At 37.2% G+C, this 21,667-nt stretch overlaps 1 protein-coding gene across 1 annotated transcript in view; it reads right to left on the bottom strand.

Moving 5' to 3' along the window:
• Positions 1 to 3,264: 3,264 nt before the first annotated feature.
• Positions 3,265 to 21,667, bottom strand: part of LOC129248984 (ski oncogene-like) — a 59,144-nt gene continuing 40,741 nt past the window's right edge. Inside the window, exon 2 of the mRNA XM_054888587.1 lies at positions 3,265 to 3,369. Within this exon, the coding sequence (XP_054744562.1) occupies positions 3,265 to 3,369 (105 nt within the window). The remainder of the gene's footprint in view (positions 3,370 to 21,667) is intronic.

Raw genomic sequence — 21,667 nt, 5'->3', positions numbered from 1 at the left:
ATCCTTAGTGAGACATAGGGCATCAAGAGTTGTATTCACAGTAAAAATAAGCGACAAAATACCAGAAAATACTGAAAAAATCATAACGACATTTACAAAAAGAGTACCTTATTTTGTGGCATAACCTCAAATATAGCAAATAAGTCGTTCTCTTAACAAAAGAGTCTCGCTTAACAAAAAAAACTCATAAATTAAATTGTACATATCCAAAACACATTTATTTAAAAAAACGCACATTTAAAAGACAATTTGTCACGCATACAAAGTTCTTTAAGTAGTTCAATAGAAATTTGGTATTTATTTTCTTTAAATGGGCATTTGAGTGCATTTTTTATATCTAAAGCTAGGCAACACTGCAGTAGCGAAAGAGAGATTTGACTGCTGAAAGCAGAAGAACACCAACAACAACTGCAATCGCGGGCAATGCCACCAGAAGTTAAAAAGAAGTAAAGCTAAATAAAACTGAGTGAATTATTTAACTATTTATTAGAAAAATGTATATTTTACAAAATTATAAACATTACATTTTAATTAGAACAGGCCAGAAAAATGTCATGAAGAAAGAACTAAAACTCCGAGACTAAATAGCAAAATCAAGTTACGAAGATGATAATCCGGCCATACTGGAGCTAAAATCACGTAACTCGTTATCAAATTCGCTGAGAGCAAAGTAACGATACCACGATAGGCGCCATCTCATTATTCTTTCCATCATGAATTCTATGTATATTCAGAGATTTAAATGCCATTTTCTTGATTTATATATTATTATTAAAAAGGTTCACCCATTCGGTTAATTGAAATCGAGAATATTTAAAAAACTGTGTATGTGTATAGGTATAGCAGAACAAACTATACATTTATAGGATTGTGAAATTAAATCGACCAACTCATCTATCTTATAACAGTAGGAATAGAATACTCGCACAATTTATAACTAATATGCCTCTGACACGCGTTGTTGCTGTAAAAATACTATGAAAACTACAAAAAATAATTACAGAAAATTCCTCGACGACATGACGGAATGATTGTGATCTAAAGTTTTCAACGGTTTGCGTGTATACATTTCAAGTCCAATCACCGATTGCTGATCGCTGAACACCAATTTATCCATTCCATGCCACTCCGCGTCATTCCACTCCATCACATCAGCATTACAAATCCAAAATATAAGTAAGTGTGTATTTGCATGTATGCAGTGCAACGGATTGCAGTTCGTATGTGGCACCACAACAATAACAATAGCAATAGTAAGAGGAAAAACAAGCAACGACCAACGACAACGCGACCAACTTTGCAATGCATTTTCAATTTCGATTCCTTTCCATCAAACACATCAATAAACGCCACAAGCATTACAAAAGCAAGTTTGCACACACAGCAAAGAGTTCTAGTTCACATAAATGTACGTATGTATGTAATTGTGGATGTAATTGTACATGATTTTAATATCATAAGTGTTTATTTGCCAACTCACGTTACATTCGATTCACTTGCGCGTTTTGACTTCTTTTCTGGCTAAAGACCGCTAAAGAAAATGCACTTCTGGAAAATATAACAGAAACAAATATTTTCATGTGATTTCTGAAATTTTTTTTTTAATTTTGAAAACTCCGGATATATTATGCCTAACAAGATCAACAGTTGCAAGTTAAGAAAATAAAAAGCCAACTTTCCAAATATTTTACAACATAATAAAATTTCATCGAATGTAAGATACGTTTTCTGCAAAAAAAAGGAAAGTTTCACCACAAAAACCCAGTGTTAAAAAAATGCTCATGTATGGAAAATTATTTTTATAATATTTATTTCGTTTTTTATGATTATTTCGTAGCAACTCCTTGCTTTCACATCTTCGATGCATTGAATTTATGAAATTTGCACAAATATCCGGAGAAATAGAGCACCAAGCATTTTGAATTTGGTTCCACATTCTTTTTTTTAATTGTCGTTTTGAAAGGCCTGATTATCTATTTCAGTTCTGCTCAAAGATGCTCAATTGGGTTTAAGTCATGAGACTACGATGGCCATTCTAAAACATTCACATTCTCTTTTTTAGACCCCTCCTTGGCTAATTTTGATGACTGCTTGGGATCTTCATCCAAAATGTTGGTCCTACTCCTTCCGCCGAAGACTATCACAACATCTAAGATTTGTCAGCGTGCTTTACTGTTTTTTCGCCTATCTGTGATCAAGTGCTGTACTTGTGGCCCATCGAAAATATTGTTGTCCGCCAGATCCAAGCATATTTATTTTTATTTAATCCGTGCTTCTTCCAGTTTCGACGAAAGAGGCGTTTTCTTGCAAATTGAAGCCTTTTAGTTTTGTTCTCTAAATTCAACAGTGGTACTGTTCTGGGTGTTCTTGCTATCAGCCAACCTGTATTGAACTATCTGACTTGTAAATTGCAAATTTAAGCACATTTTTAAGCTCTTTTGATGGAAGAAAACTATTTTGTAGTTCTCTTCTCACAATTTTACATTTACTTCCTTGAGTTTCCTCTTTTGGCACATCAAGAATGGCATAAAAACTTTTTGAACATTGCATAAAATCTGCTTTTGTTTTTCCATTGTTTTTTGTTTTTTTTGTTTTCTTAAACTTTTTAGTAATCTGTCTTCTTCCTCCTAGCAATGCTTAGCGCGGCCCATTTTGCTTTTTTTATTCAATACTATGTAACCGTCACTTAGGTAAGGTTAGGTTATACTGGCTAGCCGAAGCCACGCAGAGTTTCTCTTGTATCCGGTTCATTGCATTTATTGCAAGGATCGTTAAGAGTTAAATTTAGCTTTTAAACAAAGCCATCCGCCTTTCGCATTTCTTAGAATGTGTTCCTCTAGTTCTTTTTGAAATGTGCGCTGGGGTTTAAGTACCTGACTTATTTGATCACCTGCAAGTAGTATCGCGCCTTCTTTAGCTATTTTGTCTACTCTCTCATTTCCCTCTATGCCTTTATGCCACTGAACGCAATATACACAAAACCTGCGGTTACGAGCGCACTTGTTAATTGCTTCCTTGCATTCATGAATGTTTTTGGATGCGAAACAGTATGATCTTATCGCTTTTATAGCCGCTTAGCTATCCACGTAGAAGTTTATTGCGCAGTTAATTGTTGCATCTGCACATACAGCAAAGATCTCAGCTTGAATCACAGTGCAATAGTTAGGGAGTTTAAATGACTTTTTGCTGCATAGTTCCACACAATATATGCCAGCGCCAGCCGCCTGTTCTATTTTTGAACCATCGGTAATTACATTCATGGTGCTATTTCTCGGAACTAAGAGATTGCCAAAACTCGTAACTGATTTTCCAAAACTCCTTACTAGAACCATATAGTCTGAATTGAGCGCGCCGTTCCCAGTAATTGAGCTAAAAAAAAAACAATTTGCATAGAAGTGATACAGTCATTCGAAAAATTGAAGTGCACTGTTTCTGTTATATTATATTTCCCAAAAGTGCAAATCATTGCATATAACAAATACATGTGCACGTACAAATACATACATAGTTCGATAATGATAATTTCAATTAAAACCATTGAAAATATACATATGTACATACATATGTTCTGTAAAAAAACAAAAACGCTTTCGTTTCGTCAGGAAAATGCATCAAGTACTGAGGCCCCAAATTAGAGGGCATGAAACCTCGAAAAAAATTTGCCACAATGTCATATGTATGTATGTGTGTAGCGTTTAGAAATGATAAGCTCATGGAATTCATATCCAATGCATGCAATTCCACATCGATCAGTAAATCGTAATTCACGCCATGTTATTACTCATAAAGTTTATCTAATGTCGGTGCTGGTATCGCGCATGCGCGGCAGCTTTGGTTTTTGCTAGCCCTCGTGCCAGTTGCAAGTTGCATGTAAATGCCGAGGTGTCTGTAGTGGACTCAATGCACGGTGTTTAGAAATTATGAGTATTAGGTGAATATTAAAAAATTATGACATATATATTCCACTCTATTGGTTATAACGTAAGCTTAATTGGGAACGTCGCCGGGATCGTCCTTTGACATAACGAAACATTCACCGGGAGGTAGGTAGGTAGGTGAAATGGTTGAAATACCAGTCTGGCACTCCCCAAGTAGCACTAAAGCACCATTATGAGCAGTGGCGGATCTACCTAATGGCTTTTTGGGCTTCAGCCCAGGGCCCCGTGGTTGCAAAGGGCCCCCAGCCACCAATAAAAATAAAATACGAATGCCCTACAAGACGCACTGATATTTTACTACCACACTCACATTAGTTTTCTACTAAAAACACTAGCTGGCCAGAACCGTTTAAACGGTTAAGTGCCAACTAATTAAGTACTCACACTTTTTGACAGTGCTGATCCTGCGCTGACATAAACATTGATACTTGACTTTATACTATATGTTCTTTTGTTTGCACACGTGTGCGAACGTTACTTGCAACGAAAAAAAAATCGTAAGTTTGGCAACTAAAATCGATCAACTCGTGTGCACGCCCATGAAACGAATCGGTAATTCACCTGCCACTTCGCTTGGCTATAGACGGTGTATTTTATAGCGTACGTGTGTATTGCGTATATTTTGGGGACTCCCCGTAGATCAAGAATTTAGTTCATGCTCCATGGAATATTCAGAACAAAGCAAAGGCAATTGCATCAACTTCGTTAGTAAATCTAGTTATAAGTGTTCTCTGTAATTTCTGTAAGGGTGGATGGGAATTCGAATTATGGCCAGCTCTACATGGAACCAAAAATCTGTAGAGGCTAGCGATTTATGATTTGTGAAATAATCGGTAGCGCCAATCGGTTTCAATAAATTAAGTTTACCGGTGGCTTCAACCAAACAAATCGACAGGAGTTGTTAAGAAAATTATTCCTCATCCAGCGGTCGGGTTCATCCACTCAAAAATTTATTCGCATGTTTTTTCTAATAAATTGCGTTACTTGTACAAAATATTAGTACCTATTATATTATCTCAACGATTATAGGTTAATTCTGTTCTTTGATTATTTTTAGAATACCAAAATCATATCAATGTCTACAAGAAAATATAAAAGTGGAGCCGAAAAACGAAAATTACAGTTAAGCCGAGAAAAAGAAAAAAGTAAATGTGCAAAACTACACACTTTTTTTAAAATAGAACAATAAAATGACGATGAAAGATCTAAAAATCTATTATCAAGCAAAAAGGAAGGAACCTTATCCAAAGAGAACATATCTACAGAGGGTAAGGAACCCCAACACCAAAAAAAAAATATTAGTGATGCAAATGAACAATTATCTGACTACCAACAACCCTCTGATCGAACTGAAAACGATATTAATGCTCCACATAAGGAAGCTTATATTGAGACTGAACGAAATTCAGAAAACATTAACTTTGAGTTTGGGAAATATCTTGACGTGGGATCGTGGCCAGTGTCACTAAATAATTACTTCATTAATCACATCCTCTCTCATGAAATAACAGATCTTCAAAATAAAGATCCAGAAAATAAATATACAGCTTCAACAAAAAAATATAAAGATCAAAATAGATCATTCTCAGACAGATATTTCATTAAGAAAATGAAAAACGGCCAATTACTGGAACGACTGGAACGACCCAGCCTTGGGACTATTTTTTGTTCGACTTGCAAACTTTTTTCTAAAACACTTTCTCAATACACAACGAGATTTTCTGATTGGAAACACATAGGAACGTCTTTAGAAAATCACGAAAATTCTAATGAACATAAACTTTCTATGTTAGCTTGGCTGTCACGAAAAGAAAATAAGTCTGTTGTAGATAAGCAGCTCCAGAATCAATCAAAGAAAGAAACAGAGTACTATCATAATGTCATGAAACGGGTTATTGCAGTGATAAAATTTTTGAGTATAAGAGGATTAGCATTTAGAGGTTCCGAAGAAGTATTTGGTACACCACATAATGGTAATTTCATGGGAGCTCTGGATCTATTGGCAGAGTTTGACCCATTCATTCGGGAACATATTGAACAACGAGAGCTGCGACCGAAACCAACAATATCGTACTTATCAAAAACAGTATATGAGGAAGTTATTGATATTATGGGCAAACAGATAGTGAAACAAATTATAAATCAATTAAATAACGACGACACAAAGTATTATTCAATTGTGATGGATTCAACTCCAGATCTGTCTCACAATGACCAACTTGCTATTGTATTACGATACTGTTTTCAGGAAAATGTGTACGAGAGATATGTCTCATTCATCAAAATTCATACTGGTTTACACTTATTTAATATTCTACGAGACTTTTTAGAAAAAAATGGGCTGGTACTGGATAATTGTAGGGGACAATCTTATGACAACGCAGCCAATATGTCGGGTCAGTACAAAGGTGTCCAAGCATTAACTAAACAAAAAACTAAAGTGCGGATTATGTACCATGTGCTGCACATTCCCTTAACCTAGTTGATGAAGAATGTGTTAAAGTTGCAACCGAAATTGTAAATTTTTTTGGAGTGGTGCAAAAAATATATGTTTTCTTTTCATCTTCAACCCACAGGTGGGAATTGTTACATCGTGAAATGCAACTAAAATTTACGTTAAAAAGTTTAAGCCAAACCAGATGGTCTTGCCATTATGAGGCTGTCAAAGCTTTAAAAAATCATTATTCTGAAATTATGAAAATTTTAAAAAGTTTTAGCGAAAATAAGGATGAGAAAGCTGATTTCAGAAAAGAGACACGAAGTTTATTTAATAAACTGGCGAAACACTCATTTGCAATTTTGATCACATTTTGCGAAGAAATTTTGGAGAGGTTTCATGTAGTAAATAAAAAAATACAGAGCCCTGGCTTAAACATTTGCGAAGGCACTAAATTAATTGTTTCGTTAAAAGAGTTCGTGTACAACATACGACAGCATTCGGATCAGAAGCTAAAAAATTAAGTACTAGTGTGGAAACAAATTACAGCGACGTTTACAAGAGACAAATTACTTCATAATATGCCGATAAATCTACTGCTAAAGTCTCAGTGTGCGGCGCAGAAAAATTTAAAAGAGACACGCTAAACGTTGCATTGAAGAAGATGATTATGGATTTAAATGAAAGGGGTCAAGTCTATTAGACAACCAGAAAAAAATTTATTTCTTAATGGATTTGCAGAATAAAAACCTGGATCTGGAAAGTGTACGCAATATTGTAAAATATTATTCAGATGACGTAGATGAAAATTTAGTAAATTAATGCATTCAATTAAAATCATATTTACTACAATCTAAATCAGACTGCTACGCCTCTTGCAGTGAAATTTATAAGCTTATCTATGAAAGGGAACTTGTTGGTGTATTTCCTAATTGTTACACCATCTTAAAAATTTTTTTGACGTTGCCCATCACCAGCTGCGAAGCGGAGCGCTCTTTCTCTAGGATGTCATATATTGAAAATAAGTATAAGACAACAATGTCGAACGATCGACTTAATCATTTATCTCTTCTTTCGATAAATTGTGATCTAACAAAGGATTTAGCAGTTGATGAGCAAATAATGGAACTCGCTGCACGAAAATGCAGAAAGATTGATTTGTAATTTAATATCCTTTATTGTCATATTTGTTATGATAAATAAATGTTTTTATAAATTGATTTTTTTTCTGATAACTATATACTGCATCACCATTGAAAACAGGGCCCCCGAGTAACATTAGCCCAGGGCCCCACAATGTCACGATCCGCCCCTGATTATGAGACTTCCAACAGGCAGATATCTGCAGTCAGCCAGATCTGTTCATGCAATGGAGAAGGTTGATGGGATTTAGGTTGGAACACTGCCCCAGGCTGTAGCACCGAGTGACCTTAATCATCTAGGTGCCAAATCCGGACATTTTTAGAGACCAATTCAGTCCCTTCCTGGCAAGTTTATCAGCAATTTAATTGGCCTGTGACCTGGAACCCAGATCAGAGAAATGTTAAGATATTTGATCTCCTCCTCAAAGGATTTGACCAGTTGGCATCGTCAGAGCCTTAATCGCATCTTGACAATCGAAAAAAATGTTAATATCTCCCTCGCTCCGACGTTCACTACCTGCACGATCGCAGCGTAGGTAATCACATTAGAATTATAGAAAAACTATGTATTCTAAAAACGGCCGGCCACTTCTTGACAGGCATCGACAAATGCCCAAGTGATTTTCCGTCTCGAAAATCTTCACATAAAAAGTACATCCCCGCGAACCGAAAGCGGCATAAAACTGCTTGACTCTCTATTTGCAGGCAAAATTCAAGACCCACACCACAGATTGAAGAGAAAACGAGAATATTTTTAAGTAAATTCCGAAATTTTTCTAAGAAACCCCTTGTATGTGGAACGCACAATCCACTGCCACTATTTGTGTATTGCTAAAAGTGTGAAATAGAACACTGTACGATCACGAATTGCCACTAGTGTTCACGCCAATTGGCAATGACAGTAAAAAATTGCCACCAATAACACCAAAAACAACAATCGCAGTAACGATACGTTATGTGAAAACCGACGCAACAAGAAACGAGCCCTACCAGCTGAACTCGCAGCACATCTACACACATACAAATACAAATACCCATGCAATCTGAAGTGGCCTTGTGCCGCGTGTATGAATAAATGGGGAAACAAAATAAATATAAAAAAACACTTAAATACGACGGTGTTCAATGTTGCACCGCACACAGCAAGAAAAGAAACCGATCGAAACCGGCTAGCGAAACAATCGTGCAACCGCTGCTCCACACACCTTGTAAAGCAATAACGTAGCAACGTGCAACAATCCAAAACCAACAAAAATCAAGCGCCAAGACCACCGCACACTACAACAACAGCAGCACTCAAAGCTGCAGCCGACACTTGTGCGACGGAGGTGGGTGGGCGAACGCTCTTCTTTTGCGGATATCAATATTTTACAATCAATGTTGTATTTTACGGTACACTCATACAATGCAGAAACAACAAAAAAACTATTGTTCATGCATGCGAACAGCACACGAGGTGCAAATGAGCGCTTAGAATGTGTATGAATGTGTGTGCATATATGTATGTATGTATGTATGCATGTAAATCATACATATTCCCTCACTTGGACACCTTGAACGTGTTGCAAATTTTTATTTAAAATTATGGCATTCGCAACGAGTACTTTGTCGCTGCCATTCCTGCAGTTGTTGCATTTTGTCGACCGATCAACATTTGCAATATCTGCAATTGAAATTCTTTTTCCCTCCACTTGCATTATTGTGGCCACTGCAGTCGTTTTCCCCCTTTTTTGTATTTCATTTGGCAGCATATAATTGGAGCAGCGCAACGCGCTTAAAAGCCGAGTTCAACAGACTTTTCAACGCCAGCGACCAAACCTAGCAGATAATAACAATTGAATACAGACACACACCCACACATTGGCACATTGACGCACCGACACACCGACGCTCTCTGGTTAATAGCGCAACCACATTGGTGACTATAATCTGCACATCGCGCTGCCTTCCATCCTTTCGATCCCCAGAGATTGCGGCACCATTCGCCACCATACGCAGTTAGTTCAGCCGTACTTAAAATATTGTTGCTGTATACAAGTACAGGCTGTTATGTATTTATACATAATATATATGTATGTACGCTTGCACATATATTTACATATATTATATTAACTATGTTCGTGCGTACAAAAAGCACTTAATCAAAAGTCATAGCTTTGCTGAATGCACAGTTGTATTGGGGAACGCCGTATGTGCTTCTGAACAAAAGTATACATGCCTGTGCACATAGGTATTTATAAACTTATAGAAACTATAAATGTTTGTATATAGGCGACGATTTGGGTAACATTTCATATTTTTTAACAATTGTTGGAAAACTCTCTTTCTAATATTTCAAGAATTTCTAGACACTGCGCAAATTAACATATTTTTATATAGTCACATATTTCTTCGCGCTGAATAGGAATTTTGCTTTCGGATTAATAAATCTGAAAACTGTCGAAAGCCGTAAGTCTACTTTATCATTAACTTTTGTCTACAACGTTATTCAAGGAATGGTGAACTATCTTATCTCTTAGAAAGTTAGTTTTAAAATTCTGAAACGTAGTTTACGACTCTCTTAACCCTTCTATAGGACAAATGTTTGGACCTGGCTTGAAGTTTATATCCATTGAAAACAACCGTTTAATGCGGCCCATGGGCGGGACAAATCATTGGCCCATATTTTTTCAAAGACGAGGCTGGTGCCAATGTAACAACGAACGACTGCTATCGCGCCATGATAACCGACTTTTTGATGTCGAAAATTAAAGCCCGTGATCTCCACAACATTTGGTTCCAACAAGACGGAGCTACTTGCCATACAACCCGTGAAACATTGTATTTACTGCGTCGTCGTTTCGGTCAGCAATTTATTTCACGTCTCGGACCAATAGACTGGCCAGCAAATCGTATGATGTCACACCTTTGGACTTTTATTTGTGGAGATATATAAAGTCTAAATGCTTTGTGGATAAACCAGCTTCGATTGAGGCATTGAAAACCAACATTACTAAAGTTATTCCCGAGATACCGACCAAAGTCTTTCAGCGAGTCATTCAAAATTGATGTTTACGGATGACAGAAATACGGCGCAGTTGCGGCCAACATTTGAAATGGATTATCTTTAAAAAATAAATGTAATGAATGTTTGCATAATTGGCCATATGAGCAGCTTACATCTAATAAGAGAGGTTGATTTATTTTATTCTTCCTCTTATTTATGTCGTAGAGTTGGTGAGCACTCCATTATTATGAAAGCAATTCGTCTCAACAGGATGGAGTCTCTACACTAAGCTTTCAGACCCTAATGGTCGCTAAAACTTCACAAATCATCGTTGGTAACTACAAAAATTAACCATGTGCCAATACGATTATCATCTGTTCAATGCAACATTTTGTTTGTCCCTCATTCAATTTTCCTTGTATTGATTTTTAGTTTGCCTTGATGACTACTTAAAAATCAGAAATAAAAAGGGCTAAAGTTAGCTGGTCAACAAAATAAAATCAAACTCCGGTAATTGAAAATATTTTGCATAATCATACACAGACTTTTTGGACAATGCTACGTCAATATAACAGTAAGTTAGCAATGGCAAGCCATCAAGATTTTCTTAAAAGTAATATTTCATCCGTAGACACCATAAAATTGAAGGTCTCTCTATTTTTAGCCCAACATCAAGCTGGTGGGGAGAAGTATGCCCCAATTACTTACTGTGTATAAGTAATGTTATTTATATTTATATATATTTCCTAAAAATTACGGTAAATCTCTTCCATAAAGAACTCCATATATTAGGTAGGAAATAAAACGGGGAAGGATTAAATTAAGGAAGAAGCTTAAAGCTGAAAGCATGTAGACCTACTGCCTGATACTCGTACCAACAACAATGGTGCAAAAGTGAAAGGCGGTACTTAAACTTTATTCTCCATGAATATTCGGTGTTCTGAAAAGCAAAGGCGCATGCAACTAATTTGTTTATTACACAAAGCGACTAGCTGCGTTGCGTGCCACTTTAGCCGGGACATCAAAAGGCAATCGTGCGGCTTTGACGATTTGGGGAGCGATGCCGGTGCCAAAGCTCGTCTCAAAGTGTGGTGCGCTCGGCAGGAGTCATGAAAAAATAAAAATCCGATAAAATAAAGGGCAAAAACACCAAAATCGAGTGAGCCACGACTGGTTATTGAGTCTACAGCTGTGGCTGCTGCTAAAGCTGCTTCTGAAATTTCTGTCACAAAGACGTCAAAGACTCAATGCAAACAAAACGATTAAAACGAAATAAACCACTGCAACAAAAAAAAGCCATGCACACCAACAACTGCAGCGTAAAAAGCCAAATAAAAGCGACTTCCAGTTTGCCTTTGATGACAAAGCAAAGAATGATTGTTTTGAGTGCTTCCAGAGACTTTTGCCAGTGCGTGTGTGTGCGTCCCTTTTTGCAATGCCTCGACGCAGATAGTCCAACTTTCGCGTTTAGTATTTGGCAAGTAAATATATAAACGAATTTGCACAAAGTTAGCAGACGGAAAAGGGGTAACGGAAATTTAATGGTACGCAAAATAATAGTTAGTAGGCGGCCGCCATAGCCGTGTGACTACCATTCGTTTGGATATTATTTTTTCTAAAAGCGGTCGCCCCTCGGTTGGCAATAGCAAACCTCCGAATGCATTTCTGCCATGAAACATCTCCTCATAAAATCCATTTGACGCACGGAGGTGCCGTAAAATTGTAGTCGTTTGTGGAACCACATCAAGATGTACACCACAAATTGGAGGAGAACCTCGGCCAAACAATTAACCAAGGATGTGCAGTCCAATAATATTATATATTATTATTATTATGTCCCGCTTAAATTTATGGCATTAAGCAAACAATAAAATTTGTCGAAAGCAAGCCACTTCGTATTACTAGACACAAATGTTTAGCTTGGAAACGACTCGCTCCGTTTTGTATTTATAAGAAAATCACACCCTATTCAAGATAAGGCTAATGCGGAGGAAAACTATATGTTCTTAGGATTTTTTGTGGCAATAGAGGTAGTGCTAGTTTATCAAGGAAATTTTCTAATTAATTGCAATACAGTGCACTCGCGATAACTCGAACTAATTAAAACAGGCGCTGTTCGATTTATCGAATTTGTTCGACTTATCAATTGAGTGTGCTATGTTAAAAAAACAGTCATCGATATCGATTTTTTTCAATTAAATTTATTTATTTATTTACATATGGATATGAACATGAATATGTTTAAAATAATTAATTCGTTTCAATATTTTTCATCAAATATTTGGCAGTCTTTGTGTCAGTTACACAAAAAAAGTCAGCTTTAACAGAAAAGTTAGGCCGAAAAGAAAGTTGTAATGTGTGTTTGTCTTTTCTTGCAGCAATGTTGAAGAGTGTTAACCTTTGCGGGGCTTACTTGTTCAGTTGTGGCCCACTGAATTACCTTATTGATAGAGCTAACTGCCTCCTCAGATGATATCCGCTCACATGTCTCAGTTGTGTTGTTAAACTCAGACTCAGAATCACTAGTTTCAATTATTACTTCTGTGTCGGTAAATTCGGCACCATCATTCCATTTGTTAACATCATAAAGCGTAAATTCGACCTGTAAATTATGTTTTTCATGTTATGTTCTTTCAAGATGAGTCCACTTATTGGGTAATTCTTTTTTCTTTGGGACAGAAACCATTTGTATAAAGCGGCTTTCATTTTAGGAAACTCAGAAGCTTTTAAAGTTCTCCTCTTCCCAGGACCCAAAATCGTGTTGTTTACTGCTTTTAAAATTGCCTTGTCTTTCTTTTTTATAAGACTTATGGTGGACTTGGCTACCCCATATTCCTTCGCTAGAGAAGTAACACTACATCCACGTTTAATTTTGTTAAGGACTTCAGCCCTCTCTTTTAATGTTAAACACTTCAACCTTTTACGATCCATTACTCACATGCACTGATACACTACAAATGACAAATTTAAAGCAATTTGGTCAATGCAAGATGTTGTTCCCAGAAAACTAACGGGATATTAACGTCGAAATATTCATATGGACAATACACTAGTATATATATAATTTATGTACATATACTATTACATACATATGTATGTATGTACAAAATGTACATGTTTGAAAAGAATGTGTGTACAAATAAATTTGTTTTTTTGTTCGAGTTATAGCGCTTTAATATTGTTCGAGTTACAAACTAGTCAATAGGAAAAAAAATGTGTTCAAGTTAGCACGTCGTTCGACTTAGCGGCTATTCGAGTTACCGCGAGTGCACTGTATTTTCATTACAAAATATTGAACATTTGCCGCAAGTTGTTTTGCGGTGTGCATCATAACTCGCAACAGAATCAGTTGAAAGAGATGTTTCTCGAGATATCACTAGGAGGATTTTTTTCGATTTTTAGTTTTTTTATAGCACTTGCAAACCAATAAACCGGTTTCCGCCAAAAAACTATCGACTAATTTGTTATTGTAAGATTAATAATTACAAAAAAAAACTCCCTATGTCACTCAGACGTACACAGACTGCAAAGAGGGTGTTAGCAAAACGCTTTAAAGTTGAGCAGTACAGAACCCCGTACGCTCCGATCGTATTGAAATTCTAACATAATATTTTGGAGATAGGATACGTTCTTTAAAAAACAAAATGGAAAACTCCACTCCCCTTAAATTATACATAAGTATGTATGCATGAAAGTAACAAAAGCAGGAAATTTACTAAGTAAGTTTTTTTCAGAGACTTTGTGAAGCGGCCTAAAAAGCGTTTCGTTGGAGAACGCCCTTGCCCACTCCTGAATGGTCAAATGTATTCCTTCTAACATTTTTCATATAGCAAAATCTGTAAATAATGTATTTACAGGCATAAGTATTTATGCTTATAATATACACTAGCAAACCCGGCCCCCTTCGCTGGGCACACTAAAATAGAATAGATATGGTTTAGAACAGAAAATATACGGTTTTCATATTATTTATTTCTTTATTCTTTATTCAAGCGCTTTGGCATAAACAATATTTTTTTGTTTTTCTATTTGTTTTTGAGTAAATATAAAATATAAATTGAAAATCAGGAAAAAAGAAGATTGTTTTTAAATTTCAAATCAACGCATATGAATAAACAATCGTCTTTTTTCCTGATCATCCATGAATTTTTCGTTTCAATTTATATGTTTTATTAAGCATTGGAGCTTTTTTAACCATTAACCATTTATATTTTTCAACAAAAAAAAACGAAAAAAATTGTTTTTTCCACGAACACATAATTTCATTCGGATTTCACATTAAATTCTCAAATTTCGTAAGAAATTATTCACTGTTCCAAAATCCACTCCAAAAAAATTCACAAACAATTTTTACATGTTGCACTTACGTTTTTTCCTTATGGCATCCAAATCAGAAAGAAATATTGACACATTGTAACTCACACTGTCAATTTGACAGTTCAGTTCCGCCCCAAGCGTTAGAAAAGTAAGCGACATTATGGCTGGCTCAAAAGAACGATGTACCCGTTGCCACTGCTCCGAATTACAACCAAACTTTACGAAACCCATTTTCAATACTTACTTAACAATGTGTGTAAGTTTGGTTTAATTCGGTGCAAAGACACGGCGGGTCCACGTTTTGGCATATATTTCGAGACCCTAGTCATCAATAGGTATGAAAATTACCCCGTATTAAAGCACTTATCAACAGCTTTCATTTGATATCCATATTGTACAAACACATTCTAGGGTCCACGTTTTGGTCTCTATCTCGAGACCCTAGTCACGGAGCGGATGGAAATACTCTGAACTAAAGCATTCACCAACAGCTTCCATTTGATACCCATATTGTACATACACATCCAAAGGTTACCCGGGTCCACGTTGTGACCTATATCTCGAGACCCTATCTACCAATAGGTATCCAAACTATACGGAAACCATCTTCATTACCTCCTTAACAATGTGTGTAAATTTGGTTTAATTCGGTGCAAACACACGGCGGGTCCACGTTTTGGCATATATTTCCAGACCCTAGTCATCAATAGGTATGAAAATTACCCCGTATTAAAGCACTTATCAACAGCTTTCATTTGATACCCATATTGTACATACACAACCAAAGGTTACCCGGGTCCACGTTTTGACCTATATCTCGAGACCCTAGTCACGGAGCGGCATGAAAAATACTCTGTACTAAAGCATTCACCAACAGCTTCAATTTGATATCCATATTGTACAAACACATTCTAGGGTCCACGTTTTGGTCTCTATCTCGAGACCCTAGTCACGGAGCGGATGGAAATACTCTGAACTAAAGCATTCACCAACAGCTTCCATTTGATACCCATATTGTACATACACATCCGAAGGTTACCCGGGTCCATGTTTTGACCTATATCTCGAGACCCTATCTACCAATAGGTATCCAAACTATACGGAAACCATCTTCAATACCTCCTTAACAATGTGTGTAAATTTGGTTTAATTCGGTGCAAAGACACGGCGGGTCCACGTTTTGGCATATATTTCGAGACCCTAGTCATCAATAGGTATGAAAATTACCGCGTAATAAAGCACTTATCAACAGCTTTCATTTGATACCCATATTGTACATACACAACCAAAGGTTACCCGGGTCCACGTTTTGACCTATATCTCGAGACCCTAGTCACGGAGCGGCATGAAAAATACTCTGTACTAAAGCATTCACCAACAGCTTCAATTTGATATCCATATTGTACAAACACATTCTAGGGTCCACGTTTTGGTCTCTATCTCGAGACCCTAGTCACGGAGCGGCATGAAAGATACTCTGGACTAATGCATTCAAAAACAGCTTCCATTTGATACCCATATTGTACATACACATCCGAAGGTTACCCGGGTCCACGTTTTGACCTATATCTCGAGCCCTATTTCCAAAATAAAATATGATCCATGTTACTCGTGGATGATGTAGCTTTCGAATGGTGAAAGAATTTTTAAAATCGGTCCAGTAGTTTTTGAGCCTATTCGTAACAAACAAACAAACAAAGTTTTCCTCTTTATAATATTAGTATAGAAGTATAGATAAGTATTTATACATAAAACTGAGTCCCCATATTTAATATTTATTTGTAGTTTTTCATTGATATCTTTGCTATTTACGTTGTTTGTAAATTTTTCCTACTCGTAGGCTTCGTTCATGGGCACTGCCAGGGCAAATGAGTCATGCGCTAAAATTAGGGCAGAAAATTCGACTGCGGCGACAATTCAAAAGAATATTTTGCACTGAAAGCAAATAATTGTAATTAGTAAAGCGCGCAAATATAAGATGAGCAACAACGCTACAAACAAAGCTGTTAGCAGCAGTGACAGCAACAACAAAAGAAAGCACCAACACCATCATCAGCAATTGGCAGCCAAAAGGCAGGGAGCAACTGAGTATGGCAGGCAAGTCAAATCAGGCAGCAAATAAACAGCGACGCAGACGAGCCGCCATTACCAGTAGCAGCAGCAGCAGCAGCAGTAACATAAAAACACAACAACAACGTTTGGAAAAAAGAAAACAAGCGAAAACAAAACAATAAGAACGGCAGTCGCTGTCAACAAACCATGTTTGCAATTAATGTCCGCAATTTATTTTTGTTACAAAGCGAGAGAGGGATGAGCGAACAGCGGCCGAGTACTCGTACGTGTTTATGTGTGTGTAGACACAAATGCAAAACATAGAAGTAGCAACAATAAAAAGGAACATAGCCAAACAGTCACATGTGCAATAACAAAAACAACAATAACCGGACCAATGGCGAGATTATATGCGATGATGATTGGGTCTCCACCTGCTACTGGTATTTTCCCCCTACGACAGCGGCAACAACACTGCCTTGAATAGCCATAAATATTATACGTAATTTCTTGATGTTGTGTTTTTATTTTTTCATCAACGAATACATACAAATACAGTGGAACTAATGGTGTTTCCAATATATGTATGTATGTACGTACGGCGTGAATGTACCTACTTGGATAATCCTGCGAATATTTACATAGTGTATTTATGTATTTTATTTAAAATAGTCCTTTGTTGTGACATTGGAATTCTTCTGATGCGCGTGTTTCACTATACTCCAGCAAACCCATTAAGACCTACACCAATTAACTTTACATTGCGACTCCAGTATATGCATGTACGTATGTACATACAAATGTCTTTAAATCAGCTTGGACGCCAAACAAACAAAAGCAATAACAACAAGCCCGCTATGAAAAATAATTTATTCTGGATCATATTAGCCCTCTCCTGGAACTTAATACTAATGTGTAGACTTTGTAGTGGAGTTAGCTATAATTCGAATCTTACCTTTATCTCATAGATACTCATTATGACTCATCGACACTCTTAGCAACATCATCAAAAGAACAGAAATTCTCTATGATGGGTTACTCAAAAAATGTATGAACCTTCATCGGTCCATTACTTATTGGACTTCATCCGACTTTGTCATGTACGAAAACTCGAAAATTCGACTGATTGAAATGCACTTAGCCAAAACTGGTTGAGACCCCGTCAATTTTCCACACTTTCTTTCATCGTATTTTTTCCGGGTTTTTCACTTGTATCATATTTGAGTAATTTTGTTCATTTGCCTATAACAGAGATATATCGTTCTTTCTTTTTAAAACGTTTCAAAGTTTGCTCGAGTTATTGTGCGTATGGACGAATGGACGGACGGACAATGCAGGAATAAATGAATACGTTACATAGTTATTCCAAAAAATGCCATCTTTCAAAAGTTTTCGTGTCTGTTCTACGTATTCAAATACGAAGGTTGCCTAGGTTGTCTTTCATATTTGAGCCCAATAATGAAAACAAAGTAAAATCTTAATGAAGATCGCTTGAACCAATTTTCAAAGCACTTTTCCCACACAGAAGTGGATACCTCCGAAACGCGCTATTTAAAAGCTTCGAAAGCTTCGGCGTTGAAGACGTTGAAGGCATTGAACAACATTAACCTCGCACTTAATTTTTGATTCTGGGGAACAACAAGAAATCATTAGATGTCAAATCAGAGCTGTAAGGTGGATGATCCATTAATTCGATATTTTGAACGCACAAAAACTCTCTCGTGTCAGGCGCTTTGCTTGGGAACTCGCATTGTTTTTTTGAAGAGTAAAGCGTTTTCGGCGGTTAGTTCTCCTTAATTCACCGAAAATATTTGGCAATCAAATGGTTGTGTACCACACAGAGTTGACTGTTTTAAGTTTCTCTAGTCGTGCAGTTGCGACACAACCAGATTTTCCAAAGTAGGAGGCTACAATTTACTTTGAGGTGCGACTTTTGTTGGATTAAGCTCGTCTTGGAAACCCTTACTTTCGAATGCTGTTTCGCTTCCGGCTCATATACATAGATCCTGTTATGATGTCATAGCCGGCGCGGCTGATACAATAATGCATAATATCACACGACTGTCATTGCAACGATTTTTTGACGACGACGAACTTAACAATTATTATCGAACAACACCATCTTCGCTCGATAAAGCTCAAAACAGAATTCGAGAAATTAAGCTGATTCTCTCGTTTGAAAAATGGTTTCAGAATTGGATTATTCGTTGGCAAAAGTGTATTATTTTGATGTCGATGAAACGAATTTAAATGAAAAATAAAAGGTTTGTGTGCCATAGGCGAGCGCATCGTATTTTTGTTTCTTTTTTTTTGCAGAATGTATATCTAATATATCTAAATAAGAGTTTTCCAATAACGGGTATTATTTTGAATAGGATTGAGCTATCAAGAGATGGTTAACGATTTTTTATGGCCGGAATTGGGCGGTATTGATCTGGACAACGTTTATTTTCAACAAGACGGCGCTACGTGTCACACAAGCAACGAAACCATTGATATTTTACGGGAAAAGTTTCCGGACGGTGTTATCTCTCGAAGAGGTGACAATTGTGATCCTACCGAGATCTTGTGATTTAACACCTTGTGACTTTTTTCTTTGGAGCCACGTGAAAGAGAAGGTCTACGCCAACCGCCCAGGGTCGAATCAAGACCTCAAAGATGGAATTCGTGAGGCTATCGAGGACAAAGGGCAGCCACTTTGCAATTCGGTTATGGAAAATTTCATGAAAAGGATTTTTTCCTGTAAGCGTGGTCGTGGTGGTTATCTGCCTGATGTTATTTTCCACTATTAACGGCATACCTTCCTCTTTATAATGAAATAAACATCCGCTCATTTATATTTAAAAATTGAGTTTTTCTTTGAATCTAAAAATAACACCTCTTATTGGAAACCCCTTTACAATATTATAAAGCATGAACACAAAACACGATTTCAATATTTGGAATATTGGACTCACGTCGCTTTGAGAAACGACGGCTCATATGCCTTCAACTCCCAATAATGACGTAAACTGACCTACGACAACCGATGAAGAATTGTCGAAAATTCTTTATCGAAGAGAGGAACTGCTGTCGCATATATCCATACACATAAGTACGTGTTTGTGCATGCTAATGTGTGATGGCGTAGTGTGGCAATGTGTTTTTGCGCCTAATTGACATGCAGCACAGAAGGCTTTGATCGCAAAAAGAAAGGCGACTTTAATGCGGTGTCAAGTTGCAAGTTGGAATTGCTTTTAAATGTTGTAAACAAAGAGACGAGTACATGCGTATGAGCCTATGTTACATATGTGTGATATGTACGAGTACATGTGCCCATCAGCAGGGTTTGTTTTAGTTTGCGGGCAAATTAAATTAAAAGTGCAAATAAAATAAAAAATATTCAAATGGAAAAATGGAAATTTCTGCGCAGGCACATTCTCGTACATATGTAAGTGCATAAAAATGAAATAAAAAATCGCTAAACACACGCGCACGAACCTAACGCAATAAACGCGCAGACGATTTGCTCGGTCTATCATGCGCCGTCTACGCATGCGCGCGGTCTTTTGACGGCTAACAAGCGATAAAGGAAGGCAATGGCTCTGAGCGTCGTGCTTATGACTGCCAACAGCGACAGCACCAATGACAACGACAGCAATACACAACAACAATGTCAAAACTTAAAACAAAGTAGAAAAAGAAACAACCACCACACCAACAATATTGAAGCAAACATCAACTACAACGGCTACATTTCAAATTATTGCTTCCCGCCTTTCTTGACTAACTGATTGAGGCGCGGCAGAAAGCCGAATGCGCAAATGTCTCGCAAAGAAACTGGAAAACAAACAATAACCTACAACTTCCAGCAAAAGCAACAGCCGAACGACCTGAAGAGGCCGTAAAAGCGGCAGAAGCAGCGACGACTGTTGCCAACGTCAATAGGTGTTGTTGCGATCCGCAATGGGCAAGTATTTTCGGCTTCGGGAGAGGGTACGCAAAATCCACGGCCGCCAAGACAAGCCGGATGATCGCCCGGCCGGCTGAACGGCTGGCTGTCTAGCCGCCTGCCGTTCGGGCAGACAATAATGACCATGGCAGAGATGTTGGCAGCGTCGGCAATGTCGATGGGCGATGACGGCAATGTTGGGTAAACTTGTATTGGAGTTGCTTTTGCTTTGGTGCTGCAATGACGATCACACGACAAGAAGCAACATCACCAGCAGCAACAACAACAACAGCAGAAGGGGCACGAGCATGTTATTTGCCTCAACTCTATGTAGTATTCATGTCATTTTAGTATTCTTTCCTTATCGTTTGCGTTAATGTTTTTATTGTTGTGTTGTCATATCAGTATTGTAATGCGCGGACAATGACCAGACAATGACCTATCGCTTATACGTGTATTATTAGCATTTCATCGTATCGCATGAAAACGATTAGCATTCACGTCAGTTTTGAGTCTTTCCCTTCCCTACGCCCAGCGGACTCGTCTCTTCGCTCATTTGCGAAAACGCGATTTATACAATACTAATTTCAAACGAAGAGGAGATTCTCTTATTCTTTCGCATTATTACGTTTTACTAGTATGTTTTATATTTTTTACTTATTTGTATACATTGTAAAGTCTAAATATACTCGTATAACCCTTATGAGGTAACAGGTAGCAGAAATTGTCATTTGAGTCGTGCATAGTTGTTATTGTGGTAAAAAATTACTTAATAGGCCTACGTTCGATTTCCACAGGTGCAAGAATTATCAAAATGCCAGCAGCCACCCCTCGGTAATCGCTGATAAGCCTCTAAATGCATTT

This window comes from Anastrepha obliqua, chromosome 5 (assembly GCF_027943255.1).
Source record: "Anastrepha obliqua isolate idAnaObli1 chromosome 5, idAnaObli1_1.0, whole genome shotgun sequence".
In the NCBI taxonomy this organism is placed as follows: Eukaryota; Metazoa; Arthropoda; class Insecta; order Diptera; family Tephritidae; genus Anastrepha; species Anastrepha obliqua.
Note: the sequence above shows the minus strand (reverse complement) of the source record. Positions and strands in the feature narration are given on the sequence as shown.